The sequence below is a fragment of the Semicossyphus pulcher genome, unplaced genomic scaffold, assembly GCF_022749685.1.
Source record: "Semicossyphus pulcher isolate SPU_LCO1_2020_fin unplaced genomic scaffold, fSemPul1.0.p SCAF_19, whole genome shotgun sequence".
NCBI lineage: Eukaryota > Metazoa > Chordata > Actinopteri > Labriformes > Labridae > Semicossyphus > Semicossyphus pulcher.
Genome location: NW_027211692.1, coordinates 22,519,058 through 22,542,771, shown reverse-complemented (window position 1 = coordinate 22,542,771; position 23,714 = coordinate 22,519,058). Strand labels below are relative to the sequence as shown.

At 40.7% G+C, this 23,714-nt stretch overlaps 1 protein-coding gene across 1 annotated transcript in view; it reads right to left on the bottom strand.

Annotated features, from left to right (window-relative positions):
* ankrd13b (ankyrin repeat domain 13B) overlaps positions 1-23,714 on the bottom strand; it is a 55,347-nt gene that overhangs the window by 11,539 nt on the left and 20,094 nt on the right. The window contains exons 2-9 of the mRNA XM_069668106.1: positions 13,702-13,837; positions 12,778-12,902; positions 12,002-12,047; positions 11,461-11,604; positions 10,902-11,142; positions 4,675-4,741; positions 2,326-2,407; positions 1,707-1,771 (exon numbers count right to left, since the gene is read on the bottom strand). Coding sequence (XP_069524207.1) covers positions 1,707-1,771; positions 2,326-2,407; positions 4,675-4,741; positions 10,902-11,142; positions 11,461-11,604; positions 12,002-12,047; positions 12,778-12,902; positions 13,702-13,837 — 906 coding nt within the window. The remainder of the gene's footprint in view (positions 1-1,706; positions 1,772-2,325; positions 2,408-4,674; positions 4,742-10,901; positions 11,143-11,460; positions 11,605-12,001; positions 12,048-12,777; positions 12,903-13,701; positions 13,838-23,714) is intronic.

Here is a 23,714-nt window from a genome sequence, read left to right as displayed (position 1 = left end):
CTTCTTTGGCAAAATTTAAACAAAACAAGACAGCGATAGAGTTGCACAAACCTTTTACCCAACAAATACTGATGGTGTGTGTCTCAGTGTATGAGAGAGAATAGAGATGCTTAAAGTTGAAAGAGCACAGGCGATTATTAAGGGGAACAAGTGAAATGACAGAATGCAGGAAGAGGAGACGGTAGTATGAGTCATGATGCTCTCCAACAGAATCAAATCTAAAAAACATAGTCAACATTTGAGAGCAAGTTGAAGCCTCAAATTAGTGTTTTGCTCTGAAGACATGCATTCCTGTCACACACTCACTGTCTATCCAAAAAGGCAGCCAACGCTCATATTGAAGTTGATCATTCATTATCAACAATGTTTTTAAAACTTTTAGGTAGGGTCTTCAAAAATGTATTGAAATTGATGGTGTATATGTGTGTGTCTATATACATTTATATGCTCTATATATACACATATTAGGGCTGTCAATCGATTAAAATATTTAATCCCGATTAATTGCATGGTTGTCCATAGTTAACTCGTGATTAATGGCACATTTTTTACCTGTTGTATATGTACCTTAAAGAGATATTTTTTTAAGTTTCTAATACTCTTATCAACATGGGAATGGACAAATATGCTTCCTTTATGCAAATGTATGTTTATTATTACTGCTACATTCCAAAACAATAAAACAATGACAAATACTGTCCAGAATATTCTACAGAATAACCTCAAAGTTCCTGCATGCTCAAAAAATATGCTGAAATCATAAAATGGCAATCATGGCATATATCAATGATTTCTGTGAGAAGCACATCACATGTAGACCTACTCAGTCTGGATTACCCTCTTTCTAGATGCTTATTTCGCCCTTCCACAGCCTACTTGTACTCTCTTCTTCACCTTAAATCACGTTTTAAATCACAATCTACTTTAATCTGATCACTTTGCTTTGCTTCAGTCCCCCCAACACACCTGCACCTCTGCTCTCTGCATAGCTTCTGGACCCGCCCCCTCTTTCTGTCTGTCTCATCTGCTGTGTTGACTGCCTTCATCAGCAGTCTGTTTAATTAAGTCACAAAAGTTAAATATTTTCTCTCGCAATTCAGTTCTCACAGCACGTGAGCCGCGTGTGCACGAGGGACTTTATTAATGAGGTAGCGATCAAAACGATCGATCGTTACCGAATTACATCTGCACCTTTTATAAGCTTTATACAGCGACAATCAATGCATTTGCAATAGGGACATACGGAGATACACAGTAGAAATTTTTACATTGCGTTACAGAACGGCATGATTATGTGCGGACAGAGAGCGTCCTGATGTACTGTGACTCCTGTCACTGTGTCAGTGCTCTTCCTCAACAAGGACAGCGGGCGAACGACCGGCAAAATGTATGTAGCGGAAACACTGCTGGTGGTAACGCAGTTCACATCGAAGGTAAAAACAAATAACTTTTGTCTTGTCCAGAGAACCATCTAGCAGGCTTTGCAGGCTAGCAGGCTTTGAGGCTGAATTTGTCATCTACTTCTTCCTGATTTCTCAAACTACGAAGCGGGCGGTGGGTAATAATAATAGAACGCGCGTGCGTTAATCGCGCGTTAAAATAATTAGTGGCGTTAAAGGGAATGTGCGTTAACTTTGACAGCCCTAACACACACACACATATATATATATATATATACACAGTATATATATAAACTGTCCACCTACCCCATTGCTAGGCCCCATGTGTTGCTCAGCAATCCCAAGGAAGTTCTGCAGTGGAGTCTTCCCACCTTCTCAGAGACACACAGCAGTGATGAGTTAGGCTGAGAGCATGTTGATAAGACAACCACAATGCACAAACTCTCCTATTTGTCAGTTTTACATACTCTCTTTGACTCTCCACTGCAGCTGTCTAGAGTAGAATTACTCCATACCATCTATATAACATTACCACTTTATGTTGTCACTAAAAGTTGTCTTCATTATATCTTTAGACCCCATACTTAATTTTTCCACTGCCGAAATTATACCACACCCAAATAGCCTGAGTGAACACATTACACACATAAGGCAAAAAATGTACGCAAACACACAATCTTAAAATTACAACTGCAGACTGCGACAGCGAGAAGACTGCAGTAGGTTCTAAGAAGCAACACAAATAGTGGTAAGCGTTCTTCTTTGGATTTTAAAGATTCCTCTGACATGTAGTAAGATGTAAAAATAAATGAATAAATAACCCACACATTTTTTTGAAAATATTCTATCCCTTCTATCTCATTGGACCATCCAAAATCTAACCTTAAAGCTTGTTAGGCAATTTATTGCAAATAGAGTTACTTACCCTTCGTCTTGTTCTTGTTCTGGTCTGAGAGATGGTCAGTTCTGGTCCTGGTGATCAGCTCCACGTTGGATGCTGCGTACACCTGAAAGAGGACACAATTAACTCTTATGTTCTGTTAACGTTGGCTTTACTTCCACATTGTTTACAAACACATTTCTGTAAGTATAATGCAAAATGAACCATTTATTTTCCATTGTTTCTCCTTTTCGTCTGGCCCAATTCATACCCAGTATTTAGAAAGAGTAGGCTATTATGGAGCAGTAACTGGTAAAATGGTAAAAGTTTCAGACCACTGAAAGTGCTTACACTTCTAGTCACAATTGGACAAACAAACACAAATGCATACATGGATGTCAGAGGCTGCCATGCAAGGTGTCAATCTGCTCAAAAGGCTCTTATATAATAAAACAAGAGTAGGTGAAAACCTAGTATGTGGCTGACCGCATTAGGTCAATGTGCGCTTTTGTGGGCAATGTGTTACAAGGACTGTCCTTATGAGGTCGATGACAACGTGTTTGAAAGCAGGTGAACACTGCAGACGCAAGTGAGGACAGCGGACAAGCAGCGGAGGAGCAGCCCCGCCTACTCCCTGAACAAAGTATCCAGAGTCACTTCAGTGGAGATCCAATATGTTCCATGATCCGCCATTGCGATGTCGCAACTCTCTCTCTCTACGGCTGTGAAAGTACCGTCAGTCATGTCACAAATGAAAAACAAAAGGAAGTAAAACTTTGTTGTTGTACCTAACAAGGAAACAATTAATGATTGTTATGTTAATCAATAAACTTTATGTTCCTTTTGTTTGCCAAAGGGTCATTCAAACAAAGATGAAATGCACAGTTTGTGATAATGCATAGTGATGTACCTAAGGTTTGTGTTCAATTAAACCCCAGGGAAGTCTAAATTCCCTGCTAGACTTTTAATAAAGAAACGGTTATAAAACTCCAACAACAGAAATACACAATAGTTTATTTGGGATTTGGGAGGGGTACTGCTGTACAACAAGTAGATATAAGAGAGATGAAAATCTGTTACACTGATCCATGTCTTACAGAAGTCATCAGTTTAAAATCATCTTTTACTTTCGGAGCATATGCTATTATAAAGGGGCATTCCAGTTTGTACAGCAACAATGACCACTTTTTGACCAAAAGAAACTTTTACAGAATTAACAGAACTGTGGACTTTTTTTGTCACGATACACCTCTCGCTCTTAGTCGGCTTCAGTCTATAGTAAATACTGAAATTCCCTTTCTAGTGAGACTCAAAAAAAGTACTGATTAAAAATTGAAAAGGCAGATGGTCCTCAAATTCTGACATTTGTCTCCCACTGATTCCTCAAGGGGGTCAAGGAAACAAATGGGGTCAAGGTAATAGATGGGTTTTCACTATACACAGATTTCTGTTTTTCAACTTAATTTGATAGGCCACATGGTTCTTTACATGTCCTCATCTGGGCTAAATGTATGCTTGAATGTTGAATTTGGGGGCCTGTTTCCTCACAGCTAGAAGGTCACTGGTTCAAACCCTGGTTTGGACTTTCTGTGTGGAGTTTGCATGTTCTACCCATGCATGCATGGGTTCTCTCTGGTGTCTTTGGCTTCCTCCCACAGTCCAAAGACATGCTCATTCATTGGTCATTCTAAATTGCCCATAGGTGGGAGTGTGAAAATTTGTCTGTCTCTATGTCCTCCTGTGATTGACTGGCAACCAGTCCAGCGTGTACCGTGCCTTTCGCTCAGTGACAGCTGGGATAAGCTCCAGCCCCGCGACCCTGAACAGGATAAGCGGTATAGCTAATGGATGGATGTTGAATTTTGATCAATAGAATCCTACATTGGTTGGTGTCAGCACAATACATAAATTTTTCTATTTCTTATTTCTACGATTTTATAATTATTTTTTATTTCACCAAAGTCATTTGGTTGTATTTTGTCCATGCACTTATTTATCTTATATTACCACTGATAAGATACATTATGTAATTGCTATGCATCCTGCAAACAACTGTACTTACAAAAGTGGTATTAAAAAGTAGTTGCGTCTTCCTTTCACTTGCTTCAAAAACAAATGCACATGCTAGCAATCACCTAATCATGCCATTAAGAACTTTTGTCTACTGGGATGGCCAAAATAATCATAAAATAAATGTTCTGTAGACCTGCTTTAAAAATGTAGAAGGTTATGGCTTCAAAGTTTAGAGCACATGTTTTAAAATAGCCTTGGGAGTGATTCATTCTGGAAATTAAACTATTCAAGTGAAGAGGAGATATCACATTGTGTTCTGACAGCAGTGGTTTCTCTGGACAGTGTGAGAGATCAGTGAGCTGTATACAGCTTGTACTTTACCTTGGCTTCATATCCATTCACTGTCTCAGTCTTCTCGCTTCTCCAACCCAGTATTCCTGTCTTATTCCTGCAACAAAGATTAAATTGCATAACATGACTGAGAGAAATTCAACTGTCCTCCCTCTTAGACTACTCTTACACTACATAAAGTCAGAAACATTAAGCTATCCTTTATCAGTAAAGTTCAACATTTCAATGTCCAATTAGTAAGTCTACCCAGAAGTTGATGAGGCATATCCCATCTTAAAGATCTATTCACACAACTCAAGTTATTTTGGACCAAACCACTAAAAATTAGTTTCCCTGGAAAATGAGTTTCCAGGGATATTTTTGAATTAATAGTAGTTTGATACTGTATCTCAGGTTTTAAACATATTAAAACATGTAACACGTTTTAATAAGAGTCTCTCTGAGTACAACAGGTCAGATTTAAAATTTTATATTTGTGACCAATATAATATATGTGTACTTTATGACCAAATGCCATACCACAGCCAAGATGTTTTTTGGTTATATTAAAGCTCCTGTGAGGAGTTTTTCACTGATTATGAAACAGACTGAAATTAATTCAGATTACTCTATATGACCAACAAAAGCAAACCAGACCATCAGTGACAAGATTGATTATTTCTATATAGTAGTGCTGCTGGTGGGGGGTAGGTGTCAGACGAAGTGATTAACTGAAAGCTGCCTTTGTTTACATTTTCCAAGGCAAAACTTTAAAGTGACTGATACATGACTGTTAAAGAAAGCAGGATGAGATTTTCTCTTAAAAAGACACCACTTAAGCATGTACACGACAAAATCAGGAAAGAGGTAAGAGGTACGGCTTTGTCCACAGGGGGCACCAAAATCAACACAAACCTAAAGTTCCTCAAAGGAGCTTTAAAATGCAATGACTTAAATGTAGCCACAGTAAATTTCAAACAACAGAGGCTGATACAGCCAAAAGATGATAAGGACTTATGTTCTGCTTCTCCTATATATCACACACACATGCACACACATAGAATTAGACACACAACCAAGTAGTGCAGTTTAGTGCCTTATACTAGCCATTGTAACAGACACCATGAACGTGTAAGGAAGCAATGTTTGAAAGTTTAACTGTTCATATAATTTCGACAAGTCAGACGCCAGTAATACTAAGAATAATTTGGGATGTTGATGGATACATATTTACTTACTAGGTTACTTGACTTGTTTTCATAACACAATTTTGGCTACGTTGACTATTAGGGATGCTTACCCCCTGCACTGCATTCAGGATAGCCTGGACATACTGTCCAGGTAGAAATGACAACCAGGGCATTTAAAGCTGCTACATTCTGCACACGGAAGAGCCTCATTGAATAGAATGTGATGCCCTGTGTAACTTATCAGTCACATTCCAGAGGCTCATGGACTGTGTGCTGGTTGGACTGCAGTGGAAAACATGCCTGGTCAACCTTGACGACATCGTTGTTCTGGGGCGGGACAGCACTCATTTGCTAGAGCGGCTTGGACAGGTGTTTGCCAGGTTGCGTAAAGACAACTTGAAGCTAAAACCCTCCAAGTGCTGCCTGTTCCAGGAGCAAGTGGCTTATCTGGGACACAATGTTTCTGCTAAAGGTGCCTAAGGTCTTGCCACCGACCCCCACAGAGTGAAAGAGGTGGCTGACTGCAGTGTCTTTTGTGGGCTGTTCGCTTGATGAAGGAGAAATACTCTTCAACACCATCGCCAGTGACTGTTGCATTGGTGTTGTCCTGTCTAAAGTTCCGGGGGATGAGGAGAGATCTTTAGCATATGGGAGTAGGAGGCTGTCAGCTACGTAGCAAAATTACAGCACTACCAGACAAGAACTACTGGCAGAAGTGGAGCTCACCTCCCACTCCAGACAGTATCTTCTAGGCAGGCAATTAACCGTCCACACTAACCACAGCAGCTAGAGGGCCAGCTCACTTCCTGGCTTGAGAAGCTAGCAGAGTTTGACTTCAGGATGGTCCACTAGCCCAGGAAAAAACACAAGAACATGGACGCGCTCTCTAGGAGAACTGGGCTCATGCCCATAAACAGTAACAGACCCCAGCAGCATACAGCGTCAGCATAAGGGTATGCAGAGTGACCTGAAAAACAGCCAAGCAGAGACTGCTGCCGCTTTGATTCCTGCAGGACAACCACCAGTGGGGGTAGTGGAGCCTGAAGATGGTGCAGAGAGCAGGTTGGCAGAGCCAGAGTTACCTAGTGGGAGTGGTGGACTCCAGTGTCAGCAGCTGCAGTGGCGCTGAGGCTCATCCAAGCATCCACCGGGTGAGCGGGGCAGCCCACATTGATCTGTTTTGTGGCTGGACTGAGCAGCTCGAAGTAGAGAGGACTCTAGTACGTCTTAAAACCCGGTATTACTGGTACAATGTGAGAGACGATGTCACTGAAGGATTACTTCCCTTCTGCATGATTGTTGTCTCCACTTCCCCCATTACTGGTGCTTTTGTTAGTGTTAAACTATTTTTTTAACCAACTGCAGTGGCGCTGAGGCTCATCCAAGCATCCACCGGGTGAGCGGGGCAGCCCACACTGATCTGTTTTGTGGCTGGACTGAGCAGCTCGAAGTAGAGAGGACTCTAGTACGTCTTAAAACCCGGTATTACTGGTACAATGTGAGAGACGATGTCACCCTATGTGCTGCCAAAGCCAATCCCAAGAAAACACCCCATGCTGCCATGGGGACAGTCCGAGTTGCGGCTCCTATGGAAAGGATTGCAGTCGACCTGATGTGGCCCTTAAACAAGACTAAAAGACAGAACCGCTTTTTACTAGTTGTTCAAGATCATTTCAGTAAGTGGCTGGAAGTCGATGCAATTCCCCATGGGAAAGTGTCAACAGTAGCAGAAAAGATGGTCTCAAAGTGGGTGTGCAGGTACGGTGCCCAGTACTCCCACCTCAGTGATGTAGCGTGGTATCAGGATAGGCCTGATCCAGGCCTGACCTGGTCACTTGACCCCACCAGGAAGAGAGCTAGCTCTGTTCTGGGGACCAATAAATTAAAGATTGTGTCCACAGGGGAAACTTTATAACTCTTCGTCTGCAGGACCAACATTCCACAGACACAAGATGAAGGACGTCATCTGATAGACCATGGGATTACGGTCGGTTAATGTTTGTCTTAGTTGATTAGCTGTGGGGAAATAAGGAACCACATGCTTTGATCCAGGGACGGTGGATCAACAGAAACAACTCACACTCCAGAGCCCTGGGGAGAAGAAAGAGTTTTGGAGCATCCATTTGTTCCCCCCCCCCTAACACCCCTCTCTCTGCCGGACCTGCAGACAGGCAGGGGAAGAGGGGGTGAGACTGAAACAAAGGGATGTTGATTCAGTCAGGACATCTATTAATGAATGTAGCAAAGTTGTGTGTCTGTGAATACCTATATGCCCTACAGGTATATATGTATATATATATCTATATAGATCCAGGTGTCACATTCACACGGAAATGCATAAAGACTGTGGAAGGTTGCTATGTGTTGATCTGGACATTCATCATTAACTTGTACTTTTATCCTCAGGAATCTGCCATGTAACCTCATTCTGTGTATTTTCATCCTGTGGTGTTTGGAGTCTATGTGCAGCTGAGAATCCAGAGGTATTACATGTGGGGAGGTTAGATGGATAAGGATAACTACTTTGGGGTAAAAATAAGTAGTTTAATAAGTAGAGAAAGTCTCGGATATGAGGATTGGTCAAACTCGCGCCATTGCCCGGACGCCCCCCCGGGGAGGGGAGACCCTTTAAATGAGAGGTGACAACTTCTCTCATTCTTTTGTTTCTTCCCTTCTTGTGCTACACCCTGCGTCCCGGCCGCTGACGAGCGCCTCCGCCTCCCCCTTCCTCCGTAACTTCTTCCCTTTCCCCTTTTTAAGTTTTGCCCGCGAGTAGGCCCAGAACCTGCGTGCACTCTGCCGTGCTGAAGACCTCGCGTGTCCATATTGCTCCAGTATTAGATCTGACTGCTCAAAATACAGACTCTAGTTCTCCCGGTGCTCAAGCCCCAGTGCTCGGACAGAATCTCAGTCCCGAACCCAGAAGACGCATTCAGCCTCCATCCGGCTCAGGCCGCAACGTGGGACTGACCAGCACGTCATCATCCAGAGAGACCGAACCGGCCGTGCGGCGCCGGTCCGAGGGAACCCAGGTACAAGCCCCGGCATCAGAAGCTCTGAACCACTCCAACCTGATGCTCTCCACACGCCTCATCAGCAACGCGGTTGACCCTCCTCACCCTCCGAGTAGGTCTAACTTTGGTTTTACTGTATATTGGGGTTGATGCTTTAGTCACAGATTTGTTAGGAAGGTTAGTATAAGGTTTTGGGCGATATACCTCCTAATGTCTCAGCTGCTACACTTCACTCCTTTGAACAGGTTTCAATCCATCTTTCATCATATTCATCCTGTTATTAATCATTTCACGTTCATCACCATATTTAGTTATCTCATGTATGTTTATTAGTATTAGTCAATAAATTCTCCATTTATAAAGTACTGATTCAAGTGTCTTTGTGTGTGTGAAGTACTAAGCCTCTGTACACCGCGAAACGAACTCAATTCTAAACTGTAGCAACCTTCAGATTATGAGACTGAATTAAACAATTAGGTAACTAATTATATGTTTTCCCTGTTTTGTCAAAATTGGGTGGTGCCCCGTTACATACCTATGATAGGTTAAGTCTTTTAATTAACTTTAAAGTTAACTTCTCGTCAATATAGAGTGCAGGCATTCTATGACGAGTTTAATTAGTTATTAAACAATTAATCGACCGATTTACGCTACAGTGACAACGGTACAAATCCGCAGTCTGATGCTCAAGTGGAACGCTTTCAAGCCACCCTACAGGAAATCTTAGCCACTACTGCTGAAAGCTGCCACTGGGGTTGGGATGTACTGATTCCACGAAGAACAAGGTAAAGAAGTTCTAACCCTCCTACAAGGGCCCCTACATTGATTTTCCTGAGGAGGTACAGGTGGTCTGCTGTCTTCTGTGTGTGTGAATAAAGAGACCCATTTCAGAAAATATACTCTCCAACTATTTTTGCCTGTGGAATTAGCCTGGACTGCCAGTTACCAGCATTAAAGCTAAGCATACTATACGCTTAGTGATCACTGAGCTGAGGAAGGTAACAGGATTCATTATTTTTTGTCTTTGGTGCAGTTGTACACCACTTCCATTAAAGTCAGCTCATGTTTTGGGTCTTTTATGGGAGAGTGTATAGCTCGCTGTATAGCAAATTTTGTTTTTCTTTAATTTTCAATTTTAACATTCAGAAGAGTCATTTTCAAAGTCAATCTTGCTATGGGTCAAAGAACCAACAACACAGCAATATCTGTCTTAACTATTGCTTAATTTAGGAAAATGAGCTACCAAGGCTAATATGGATTGTATACCTGTAGCAGCAAAGCCCCTCAGTATAATGAGCAAAAGTGTGTAATGTTATTTTATACATTTCATTGTTGTTTTGTTATGATGATTTTGTTATTTTTCCTTTTAACTTTTTGTTTTAAACCACAGAGTATCAACGTTATTAAATTATAACATGATTTCAGATTTAAGGCAATTTCGTAACAGGATTACTTCCCTTCTGCATGATTGTTGTCTCCACTTCCCCCATTACTGGTGCTTTTGTTAGAGTTAAACTATTTTTTTCAAATTCAAATTAGTCTGAACTTGTTCCACTCGGCTGTTGCAATGGGTTGTAGTGTAGGTGACAGAAAGAGTGAAAGAGTGACAGTTAACAGTTACAACACAATGAATTCTCCACACAGAATTATTTCCAATATGATTGCTGAACATGGTTGTAAACAAAGAATTTGCACTATTGAAAGCTATTATACAAAATTGTGGTTATGGTTGTTCTTAATGGTTTACATTATCTGATACTGCTGCAGTGGAAATTGACAAAAAACATAATTTAAGGCAAAAAAAATGTGACACACAGTATGTCAAGAAGGGACATCCGTATTTTTAGCTTGGATTTTTTACCCTTAATTTTCAATGTGTTTGAGTGCAGTCACCATTGAAAGATTTCAGCACAGACACCATCGGTACCATGAGTCACACTCAACCCAGGTCGCCTCTCATACCTTGTGAAACCTAAGTAGACTACTTAGATGTGTCTTTCTTATCGTGCTTATTTGCAACTTTTACTTTACGTCCTGTATGTTCATATTCTTTGTATATTGGTATACTTCTGACCTCTCAAAGGCAATGTTGCGGGTGTCCAACTGAGTAGTCACCACGGGGGCAGACAACCTTCCTGCTACCTGCTCGTCACTGGGCTGCACAGCTCCCAGAAGGCCGAGACCAGCTACGGTACTGCTGCATGCACCGCCATTCATTCGGCCAGGTGAGAGTGCTGCTAGAGTTGAGACACACAGGGTCTCGCAATACACCAGCTGCCGGTCGTGGTCGACCTCCATCACCTCTGCACTGGAATCTGAGTACCAAGAGGGTGACAGTCATGAAGGGAAAAATAAGGGCCATGTTAGTGAGCATGAGATAGAAGATAGGAAATTGAGAGTAGGAAAGTACACAACTGTGCGATTTAAAAGGGGGAAAATGTCTCACATATCCGTTTATATAAGTGTAATTCCGTCAGTATCTCTTTAAAATAATGTGGATTTCCCTCACAGTTCATTTAATATTTTTCTTATTGGTATTGTATTAGATATTAGAAAAAGTGCTTGATAAAGAAATGTATCCTAATACACTCACACACAGGTTCACGCTGAGAAAGTAAAGTTTGAAATCTGACCTTGTCCCCTGAAAATGAAGCTTCTGTTTCCTCTCTGCCATGTCATCTGTTCAAAGCCCATCAAGGTGGTGTCAACACGGAGACACTGACCACTCTTCCAAACTCTGTAGGTGTCACTGGGGCAGATACGAGACACCAAGGGCACTAAGGACAACACAGACACGTCCAAAAGTCAAATTGTGCCTTTTCTGATGGATTTGTAGAGAATTTATTAGTAAATTGAAATGTCCAAATGTAAGTACTTGTAACAACAATAATATACATTCAAATAAGAACAATTAGTCACATATCGAGTATGCAAACTAATACCGAAATGCATCTACTTGTGGTTTTGTAAAGCCATTCAAATACAATCCACAAGCTGTTTAACTATAAAACCAAAGCCATGCATACAATCTGCTTGGCAGGAAGTGTGTGAGCTTCAGTGTACAGTAGAAGTGAAAAATGAAGGCCTCTTCATCCCCGAAGGGAGATGATAACATGATTACTTCTGACTGGTTGGACTGCATACTGACTGGAATGACACAGAGCCTGGACTCACCCCAGCTGGTAAACTCCCATTTCATCTCCACATAAAAGTCCTGAGCCTAGAGAAAAAGAGGCAGAGATAGGAGGAGGCAGGGAAGATTAAGACAAATGACAGAGAAATGGGCCGAAAGAGAGAGAGAGACAGAGAGGGAGAGAGAGAGAGAGAGAGTTGGAGAGATAGACAGGGATGAATTTAAAGATGAATAAAAACTGAGAGAGAGTGGAGAACAGTGTAGAAAGAGAAAAACTAGAGTGAACAAATGCAGTGTTGCTGCTTCATTGTCTGTTTCAAATATGGGGAGACCGGCACAAAGAAGTGGTTGTGAATTCGCATGTGTGGGCTAATAAAAGAACAGATGGATGGAGGGATAGAGATTGGAATGATGTAGAGCCAGCAACAGAAAAATAACTTTTTGATGTGTGTGATGTTTTTGTTTGTGAGGGTGTTGTTTTTACCGTGTTGTAAGTATGCACGTATGTGTGTGATTATGTATGTGTGTCTGTATCAAGTAGCTTGTAGGAGCAACATAGAAACATATTCTTTAGATGTGTTTTCTCTTGTTGAATAGTACAGTTATTATGTCAAACAAAACCAATAATGTTTACTTTTAAACAAAGGGGTATTAAAAGATGAATGTGATGATTACATGCATGATAATCTTCATGACTGTGCACGTGTGTGTCTCTGTGTGGTCCAGAGACTTTTCAGAGGTCTGGAGATCTTTTTTTCAACATATGCGTCATAGTTTTTGTGTATATATGTCTTGTATTTTGGGTGTAAAATCCTACTTGGCGCAGTCGCTCCAGCAGGACAGGGATACCCGCCAGCCTCTTGGCTGTCCTCTGGTAGTCACGGTAACGAAGCACAAGGCGCACCAACTCCGGATCTCTGGTACTCACAGCCTCCTGAAGAACTGCAAGTGAGAGAGAGAGAGATAGAGAGAGAGAGGAAAAGAGAGAAAAAAAGAGAGAGAGAGAGAGAGACTAAAACAGATCCAATCACTTAGGCTTCATTTAAAATTTATAAACATGAGCAATTTAAAGCGGGCAGCAAGAATTGCCAAAAATGAAGTAGGCCAAAGGAAAAGCTTGTAAGAACAATTACTGCGGCTTGCCTTCCATTCATCAGACAGCCATTTTGCTTGTAACCTTATAGGCTGGGCTACACTTGAACAATCATACAAAAATTTCCTTCCACTTTCTTATAGACAAATGTGAGTGAGGGCTAAGACATACATATACACATATAGATGAAACAATCAAGATGTATTTGGATTCTAATGCAATGAAGATCTGTTTCACGAGAAATAAAAGAGGATAACTCAACCACAGACTCAAAGAAATATTGATGACAATAACAAAGGCTGAGCTTTATTGCGCTTAAATCATAACTGTCAAAACCAAAAGGTTTAAAGAACATGCAGTTTAAAAATGTTTACATGGGATGACAAACAAAAAACAAACATATATGGAAAAGGGTTGGATATTGAGGCCATTATACTGTGTAAGCCAATATAATTTAATGGTTAAAAAAAGAAATCAATTCCTTGGTCCCACACTTCATTTGCATAGAGCTAGCAGATAACAGTTGTCTTGCTAAAGGAACAGTTTTTTAAGACAGATGTGGTGAATTAAAAGCATTATGAGTGGCTTTCCTTTTTTAAACCAATCCGAACCATCAAGAGGACAAACACACTCATAGAAAACACCTACCGGTCCATCCATTGCGGTTGTCCTTGCTACTGTCAGCTCCATGTTGCAGCAACACCCTTGCACAGTCCAGGTGGCCCAGTGTCACAGCCAGGTGGAGAGGAGTCCGGCCACGAGGGTCCAGAGACTCTAAATCAGTCTGAGAGAAAGAATATAAAAAGCCAGAAATAAAGAGGAACAATGAGGGGAACAAATTTGAAAATCAAGTCACAGAGAGGGATGGAAGTAGAAGAGTAAAAAAAAGACAGAGAGAAACAGGGGAGTGGACAGAGAGAAACAGGGTAGGGGGAGAGGAAATAGGGATTAAATGTGTGTCTTTGTGGTGCTCTTTCAGCTCAGATAGAGGGGAAGGAGAAACAGGAAAACCTATAAGAAACAAAAACATGAAGAAGACAACAGAAAAAGGGAAAGAGAGACAGTGACAGGTGCTAAATGATCTGTCACCACTCCAACATGACTGGGTGCTACACCTCTGACACTTATTTTTTGGCATAATTGATTGGCTTAGGCTAAACACAGACAGGCCAATCTGCTCTTTTAAACAGGCCTCCACACAATGGAATTCTTTGCCAAATATTCCATATATATACACTGAGGGTCATTTCATAATTGATCGACAATGACACTACAATACAAGTGTTTTGTCGCATCAAACAGCACCAGTGGCCATGTTCTGATTATTACAGCATGAACTGTGCGGCTCCTATGTCTGATCAGACATCATGTCCCTAAATAGTTGATTTGATTTGATCATGCACTGGCTGTATTGCTCTGCATAAAACTACATATATCTCTCTTTCTGACAATAATGTTGCATCTCTCTGCAATGTTCATCCACCTGTCCATCATCTATAACACTTATCCACACAGGGTCATGGTGGGGCTAAAGCTGATCTCTCAAAAATCAGTAACTTTTACAACACTGATCTCAGATCAGGGAATCATCAGAGTAGCTGACAGCAGCACCATCCCTGATCCCAAGTCAATTCTGTCGTCCCATTGCAGGCTTAAATCATAATAAAGGACTCTTTAAGATCAGGACATGTCTCAGAATCAGCCCTTTAATTAGGACCTTCAGGAAGCTGTGGACACTTAATTCTAGGATAAAAACAACTTGGGGAACATTTTTAGGGTTTGGGACTTTTTTAAAATATTAATATCTACATTAGATATGAGGCTGAGCAGATAAATTCAGGGAAAATGCCTGTTTCCTTAATGATCGATAAATCCTTAAATCAATGCAGTTGCGAGGCGATGAAATGTATTCAAGCTAAAATTTTAAGCAACTGAAAATAGATAAAACAAAAAATACAACTCCATATGAGGAAGCTGCCAGCAACAATACATACAAGGTTAGCTGTTGCCCAGGGGAAAACACTTACTGTAGCCTTCTGTTTCTAATATTTGAGAGGGAAAAGAGGAAAACAACATGGTATACACACAAACATGGATGAGCCTATGGATGCATGTAGAGACACATGTACAAATGCTCAAATGCATAGGGGCTCTCACAAGCTTTTTTACATTCAGTATTTGTCAATAGAAGCTTTAAAATTAAATTTTGGCATTAACAGCAAATTAACAACACAAATGACTAGCAAAAAATATTTAGTTATTTAATTTATTTAAATTTATTTAACCAGGAAAAGCCTCATTGACATTAAAAATCTCTGTGTAAAATCTGTGTACGAAGAAAATGTGTTGCCTGTCAGCAACCACTGTAACATACAAGACAAGCTAAGATTGAGAAATAGAAAATAAATACAGGGACAGATTGCTGATATGGGGCGGGGGGGAGTAAAAAGGGAGGGGAAAAGGGAGGGGACCGCATGTCCCTCAGGAGTTGCGGGGACCCCAGAGAGAGGAAGCATTGTAGCAGCACAGGAGAAGAAATAGACCAGTGAGCTTACTTTGTGTGTGCTGAGTTATAAGTCCAGGTATAACGTACAAATTCAATGCAGCATATCTGCATAACTTGATGAGAATCAATGCTCAGACCGATTCTATTCACCTTATCCTTCCTTAGACCATATGAAAGAGTGAACTCTGTAAATATTCATTTATATTCAGATATCCAATTACATATAAATGAACACAAATACAGACGAAACCAATCAGTTAGCTATGTTTGGTCCCAAAGATGTACAATGTACAGATACTTACTTCTCATGGCCAGATTTATATCCTTTGATTCCAACATAAAAAACAATAGGTCTCTCTTTTTTCACCTATAACACTGTAAAAACTTGACATCTTAAAACATGCGGAAAAAGCTAGTCCATTCATTTTGTAGTGTCTAGGCTGGACAATTACAATTTAACTATTATAAGGCTGCCCTAAAAAGTCTGTGAAGGCTTTGCAGCCGATTCAGAATGATGTGGCACATGTACTGAAAACAACAAGGAAAAAAGATCATATATTTCCCATGCATTCCTCTCTGCAGTGATGCCATGTAAAATTGAGAATAAAAAATGTAAATCTTTCTCCTCAAAGTGGTAAGCATGGGCTCAAGTACAACAAGAGATATGATGATAACTAATAAAACCACCATGAATATCTCATTTGAAAAATCATCAGAGGAGGCCAAATTGTCGTGAGGTCGTTCTTCCTCTTCCTCCCCTCTCTCGATCCACTCAGTGTACTCAGAAACAAGAGAACTTTGGTCAGTAGGTGGTGCATTCGGTGTGTATTCGGTTTTTGTTATGTTGGTGAGTTAGGCGCAACTCTGGACTCTTAGCTTTATATTACACACACGCTCTCCTCCATTCTCTTCTTCTCTTTTCTCATTCACCTGTCACTTCTGCTCTACACAGTCTCACTGCAACCCCTAGAGATGTTAATACATCCACAGTGTACAGCATTAACATAATATCAAGTGCATCTTGTATTTGTAAACACAACGGGTTTGATTCTGTCTCGAACATAACTGTCACCAGAGCAGATGCCTGTACGGTAATAATAATGATGTACAATTTGCAGTTGGCAAGGTAACTTTTTAACCCTTGCTTTTCATTACTGGGACAGTGGTTCACTTCCAGGGTACAAGGCCATGATAACTTATGCAGCACACCTGACATGCTCCAGAACATGTTATGTTAGAGATAACAAATCAACTTGTTTATTAGCAGAGCATACTCGATCAATTGTCCGCAGGTCATGATATGAGAGCAGCACAAGAGCGTTCAGAGTAGGGCTGTGTATTGGCAAGGACCTCACGATACGATTGTTAAAAGGAAGTAATTCCTTGCCAATGTGCCGAATGTTGCTAAGTGCTACTCATGGTGATTCATGTTGGGCCTCTCTTCAAACAATATAACAAAGAGTACTGTCTAGACCTGCTCTTTCTGTAAAGTGTCTCAAGATAACTTTGGTTATGATTTGGCGCTATACAAATAAAATTTGATTGATTGATTTGATTGATACGATACGTATCACGATACATGGGTCATGACTGGATAAGAACTGCGATACATTGCAATACTCTACATAATATACTGAAAATGTAATAGTAGAACTGAGAATACAGGTTGCTGTGTATCATCTTGAATTAAAAGTATTTAATTCAAAATTTCCATTATAATTTATTAGAACAATATTTGAATTGCAGTTTCACTGTAGGCCTACACACTGAATATAATGATGCCATTACACGTCATATAAAAACATAATCGTATTTTAGCCGGTTAAAAAAAGGTTGAAATTAGCTCTTAGATATTCAGAACTAATTTCACCCTGTTTTCAACCAAATTTCAATGTTGAAATCCCTGTTGGTGCTCACTGGGACACCAAGGCATCTGCTAATGCTATTTCACTCATGAACTAATAGCAGGCTACATGTAGTCTGTTTATTTCAGAGCTAAATCATGGCTATACACAAACCATGTCAAAGAAATGAAACTAAAACCCTTCATAATCACTGTTGACTTTGCTTACATGATGGGATATCAAAGATCTTGCAAGCTGTGTGAGCAAACACACACACACACACACACACACACACACACACACACACACACACACACAGATACGTCTGCTGGTTCATCCCTCCTGTCTCCTGTTAAATATGGACGTGTGCCATGGCGTAGTGCCGATGTCATCCAGAACCACATCGGATTTGGATCATTTTGATACATAGCGTCTTTAAAGGCGAGCCTCCTTCACAAAACAAGGTTACGGTGAAAAATGCAAAACACCAGTTGTTTTTTGGGCTACTTTGTAAAACGTAATGCAATCCACCTACGATGTTGCGATCGTAGGTGGATCTAAATCATTCGTCTCTGTTTTGGCTGCATAACTGAGGTGCGGTCCGTTTTCTGCTTTTATTTTTCAACCGTGCTCTTCTGAAGTAATGCCGGCAGGGACCAATGACTACGGCCTATGGCAGTGACAGATGAAGGGAAAAAACAAGCCTACTAGCGTTACAGTGACATTTTCAGGAGCGGAGATCATTATATGTTTTTGCACAGGCCTAGTTCAGAGGACAGCAAAACTCTGGCATTCCAAGATGATTCGTCATTGGAAGCATATTAATCATGATTTTTATTGATATCATTCAACGGAGACTGACTGAACACCTAATGCCTTGCAGTTTACTTACGTGATACAAAAGTAAGCCAACTTCCTGCTTTGAATAGTGTTTTTGTAGTGCTCAAACTACCATACTCCATAAGAATACATGTGAGCAACACATTCATTTAATGTAATATACATATGTAATTAAAGCAAGATCTATTCATGCTCAAATGATGGAGCAGTCATACTGAGCCTTAAATTTGGGCAAAGTACGAATATTAATTCATTATTTCTCTTTTTTAAAATAGGAAAAACAATTAATGACAGAATGGAAGAGAAAAAAAGAGAAACATGGCTTTTTAAATGGCACTTGTGCTGTCTTACAGCTGTCCTTTCATTTGTTGTTTCCTGTTTAAGTGGCTGTTTGTAATGTTGGTGATTATCCCTTTAGGCTCATTTTACAGCTGTCCTTGATAAAAATAACTCTGAAAACGAGAATCAAGCGTGAACAGGTAAAATAAAGCATACAGACAAAAGTGAATTCGGACAGGAGAAAGGAGAGGTATGAAAATGGGGATGCCTTTAAGAGCGAGAATAAACATCAACATATGAAAAGGTGGACTGCAACAGAAATATAGGCAGGCAAAGCCAAAACAATATAGCAGTGGGGTGATCACAGAAGAAAGGGGGTTTGTAGAAAGGGACAGGTCAGAGATAGAACAGGATGCTGCCAGTAAAAAGTCTGCACAATATATAACACAGGATGACAGAAATTAAAGGATGACTGAAACTACAGAACGACCCACCGAAGTATAGTTTCTGAAGATGCTTCCCCCTGTCCTCATTAATACATGGCGCCTGTTTTGGTTTAGGAATGATCAAAAAGGTAATGCATGCATGCACACAGCATTTTCTGCTATACTGGTAATTACATCCTAAAACAAGCAAGTCATGGTAAAGATTACATCTCAGCTTTTTGAGGTCTTTCAAAAGGGCTTATTCCTATTTTTTTGACTGTACTCAAAAACAAAAGTGATTGAGAACATCATAAACCTGCTGCTGATCCATACTCTGATGAGATGTTTGTCAACATCTTTATGGACTTCAAAAGGGTCAGACAGTACTTAATCATGACCGTCTAGAGGATTCTCCATCTTCAGCTCTCTTTTACTACCACTGGGAAACAAACAACATAATACATCTCCTACAGCTTATCAAATGTTGAAATCTATTGTGATGACACCTATAAGTACAAGCAGAAAACAGTTTCAAACTGTAGCCTCACAGATTTGCTGTGGTTAATTTAGTCCAATTTGCATCAAAAACAGCCAGGACAGAAATAAATACAGAGGCAGAGTTAACACATCAGAGAGCCATAATTTATTATGTGAATTATTTGATGTTCAAGACAATACAAACTTTATTGATACAAAAAAGGAAAGGGAGATGACAGTGAGCAGCAGTGACACACATTGACATGCTTAGCTATTTATCAAGCCTTTTAGTTTCCAACAGTAACACAGGAACATCAGTAAAACACATGCGCACACACACACACGTCCCCAACACTACACACTGACCTGCAATTGAATTACATTCTTATTTACTCATTTAAATATCAACATCTGAAACACACAGGCTAACAAACACACACAAACACACAAACCTAGAACAAACTATCATAAACACTAACAGTTTTTCACAAGTAATGGACGTTATCTCTCTGGCAAACACACACACAAACACAGTAGGTTCACTGACTATTCGACAATAAAATCAATATATAGAGGCTGTCACTTTTCTTGTGGTGTGATTGCCTGTGGGACTGGAGCTACTGAGGTGTGGGAATCGAGCAAAAAGGTGAGCTAGCTAGCGTTGGTATGCCGGACTTAGCTAACCCCGGGGACTCCCCTTCAGAAACACTAACAGAGGAACCCTCAGCACCCATGCTAGAGGCTAAGCCGCAAATTCCTCCCATATTACCTGCCTGCAGGAGGCGCATCACCAAGACCGAAAAGGTTACAACGAACTCTACACCCAGAACAAATTTTTAATACGCAAAACATTAAAATCACAGGTCGGCCTGAGAAAATTGAGAGGGGATTCCCAACTGCATTTGTGTCAGACTTTCTGCCTAAATTTCTTGGAGCTGATAATTTTCCACACTAAAACAAGTTCAACAGAGCTCACAGAATCGACCCATGGAGCAACAGGCTACATATGATCAAAAGGATACACAATGATTTGGTGAAAAAATTGACTTAAAATTGGCTTGCAATAAAAGCCCACTGATCTACGAGGGACAGCACATCAACATCTTCTCAGCAAATTATTTGATGGTGTCAGGCAGAAATTAAGAGAAGCTGGACTTCGACATGGATTTCTGTTCCCTGTACGTGAGGTCTTCACACGGGGATTTAAAATTTGAGGAGGTGAACACATATGGCACATACAAGCCCTGCAGCCTAAGCCACAGAGTAACTACACCTGGGACACAGCCTGCCTCCCAGCAAAAGACTGCTTATTATACTGTTATTGTTTAACTGGTTTGGGTTCTGTTCTAACAACGCTGTGAGTTATATTATGTTTGAGTGAAGTTACTTCACGACATCTGGGACACTGTCAATACGAATTTACTTTTTTTTGTAACTGTTTTTTCGGGCCTGTAATCTGAGCTGTGTGGGATGGAAGAAGGGTCATTACAATTGGCAGTTTAATCCAAACTTGATTAATGATGAAAGATTCTCTGAAAAAACGGTCAGTCTTTTAAGGAGAATTTGGCTTTTAGGAGATGTTTCAGATACAACATTCTGGGAAGCCTTTAAAGTGGTACTAAGAGGATTTATAATATACAAAGCCACACAAAGCAAGCAAAGGAGAAATAGGTCATCAGAAATAGAACAGCAGTTTCCTTAGCTAGAAAAACAGTACAGGGAGGCACCCTCACCACCTGCACTTAAATATATCGTTAAACAAAACATGAATATAACAGCATCCTCTCTACACGAGTTAGCACTTTGCTTCTGAGGCATAAACAGTTTGAACTGGGAGAGAAACCTGGCCCCTGCTCTCATGACAACAGAGAGGCGCACAAGCCACAGGGGTTAATCATAAGATTAAACGTCTTTTAAGCCCCATCCTTTCAGACCCTGTTAAAAGAAATGACTGCTTCAAGAAATATTATGAAGAATGATATACCTCCCAAAGTCTTGCAACTGAAGCAGAAATCCTTCAAAATTTCGAACAATTCCACTTCCCAAGCTGGACTTCAATGCACAAAGTGAGCTCAATGCTGAAATACCACTACTAGGGGTGGACAGTAATGAAGTAAATTTACTTTAGTACTGTACTTAAGTAAAATTTATGAGTATCTGTACTCTACTTAAGTATTATTTTTTGGGGAAACTTTTTATTTTGACTCCACTACATTTCTATGAATGTTCTTGTAACTCGCTATTTTTGCTCTGAAGTCTGCTGATGAATTTTCTATTCTTTTCTAAAATCCAAAAGACAATAAACTGTGTTGTGTAGTTATACGTGTGGTTGGTCTAAGTGGTGTTGCCATACTTGTACCTCGCACCTGGTTTGGACGTAGAGCAAACATTACTGAGATCAGGCAGTTCATTTAGTGGTGTAATTATGGCTATGGCAGAGAAGGATGACAAGTCTCCACCTGAACCGAGACGAAGTTGCGTGTGCTTGTAGTAGCTTAGTTGCCATTTTTATTCAATGGATGGTTGCTCAAATTACTTTTTATGGATTTGCCCGCCGAGAGATTGAGTTACCTTTCTGTTCGCCTTTGCTGCCTTTTGTTCTTCATACTAACCGTGTTCTGTGTGAATGCAGGGAATTAGGGCTATTTTGTTTTGATATGTGCAGAAGTTTCTGTTAAATGCTAGGCTGTAGTATGTTATTTTAGAACATTTGTAACCCTTATTAGTCTGGCAGTTAGAGTGCCAGTGCTCATGGTTTCATTTTGTCTGAGCTTTGTGTTTGTGTAGTCACATGCTTTTTGCAGCTACTACATTTTGTGTAACCTACTTTCTTCTGAGTGGGATAAGTTACTAGTGTTTGAGTTGCACTGTTTTGGTGTTGCAGTTATTTTGAATGCTAATTCTATACTGTGTGGCTTGAAATAGTTGTGGAGTGTTATTGTTTTCAGCCAGAATTTTTTGTAAGTTTGTTACTTACTTTGGCTTTGTTTTGGACCTTTGGTAATGTTAACTGTAATGTTCTGTGTAACCTGTTTGTTTTTTTTAATTTGATCTGTGTTCACTTACTGTTTTATTTTGTATCCTGGTGCTTGTGTATCGTTTCTAGTGTTACTTCCTGCCTTTGTTCAGTTTCCCGCCAGTTTTTTCCCTACACCTGTATCCCATTGGTAATTAGTCCAGCCTGTATATATACCCCTGTGTTTCCACTCACCCTCTGCCAGATTGTCATTGTCACCCTCGTGTGTACATGTTTTCCAGCCTTGATACCTTTGTGTTTGCTTGCCCGGTTTTTGAACCCTGTTTGGATAGTTGGATTTTGTTTTTTGTGGATTGCCCGTTTTGGATTGTTCTGCCCTCTCTGACTGATTTTCTGTGTATAACCTAAGAACGTTTTCAGTAAAGAGGTTTTCCTGCTACTGGATTTTTGTGTTCTGGATTTTTCCTCTGCATTTGAGTATCCTTGGTTTAGGATTGTTACAGTACAATCTGGCCATGACAGACTCAGCAGAGGAAGACACTGTTCGCTTGGCTCTCCATGCTCAAGGGAAAAGACTTCATGATCATGAGCAGCAGCTGTCCTCTCTCGTGGGTGGCGTGCATGAACTACATGTGCGACAAGACACTTTTCAAGTTGCCATGACCAACCAGTTTCAGGAGCTTTCCGTTCAGATGCAACAGATGCTCACCCTCCTGAGACCCTCTACGCCTACTCCCCCTGCTCAGCCTTCTCCTTTGCCCCAGGCAGCTCAGCCATCTTTTCGACCTGAGCCCCGTCTTCCCAACATTGAGAGGTATGATGGTAATCCCTCTACCTGTCGCTCCTTCCTGTCTCTGTGCTCAATGACTTTTGAACTGCAACCTAACTCTTATCCCTCGGAGAGTTCACGTGTAGCCTTCATTATAACTCACCTCACAGGAAGAGCTAGAGAGTGGGCTACAGCGGAGTGGGAGAAGCAATCCCTGTCATGCAGTACTGTTAGGAATTTTTCTGATGCCCTTTGCAAAGTTTTTGACCACCGCACTCCTGGCAGAGAGGCAGCTCGGGGGCTGCTGGCCCTGCGTCAAGGAAACAGTCGAGTTGCTGATCATTCTATTCGCTTCCGCACCTTGGCAGCAGAGAGCGAGTGGGATGAGAATTCTCTATCAGATACATAGTTTCTACATAGTTTATCTGAGGAAATTAAGGATCACCTGGCTCCACTAGATCTGCCCCCTGACTTTGACTCTTTGGTGGCCCTAGCAATAAAGATTGACAACCGACTTCATGAGAGGAGACTGGAGAAGGCTCAG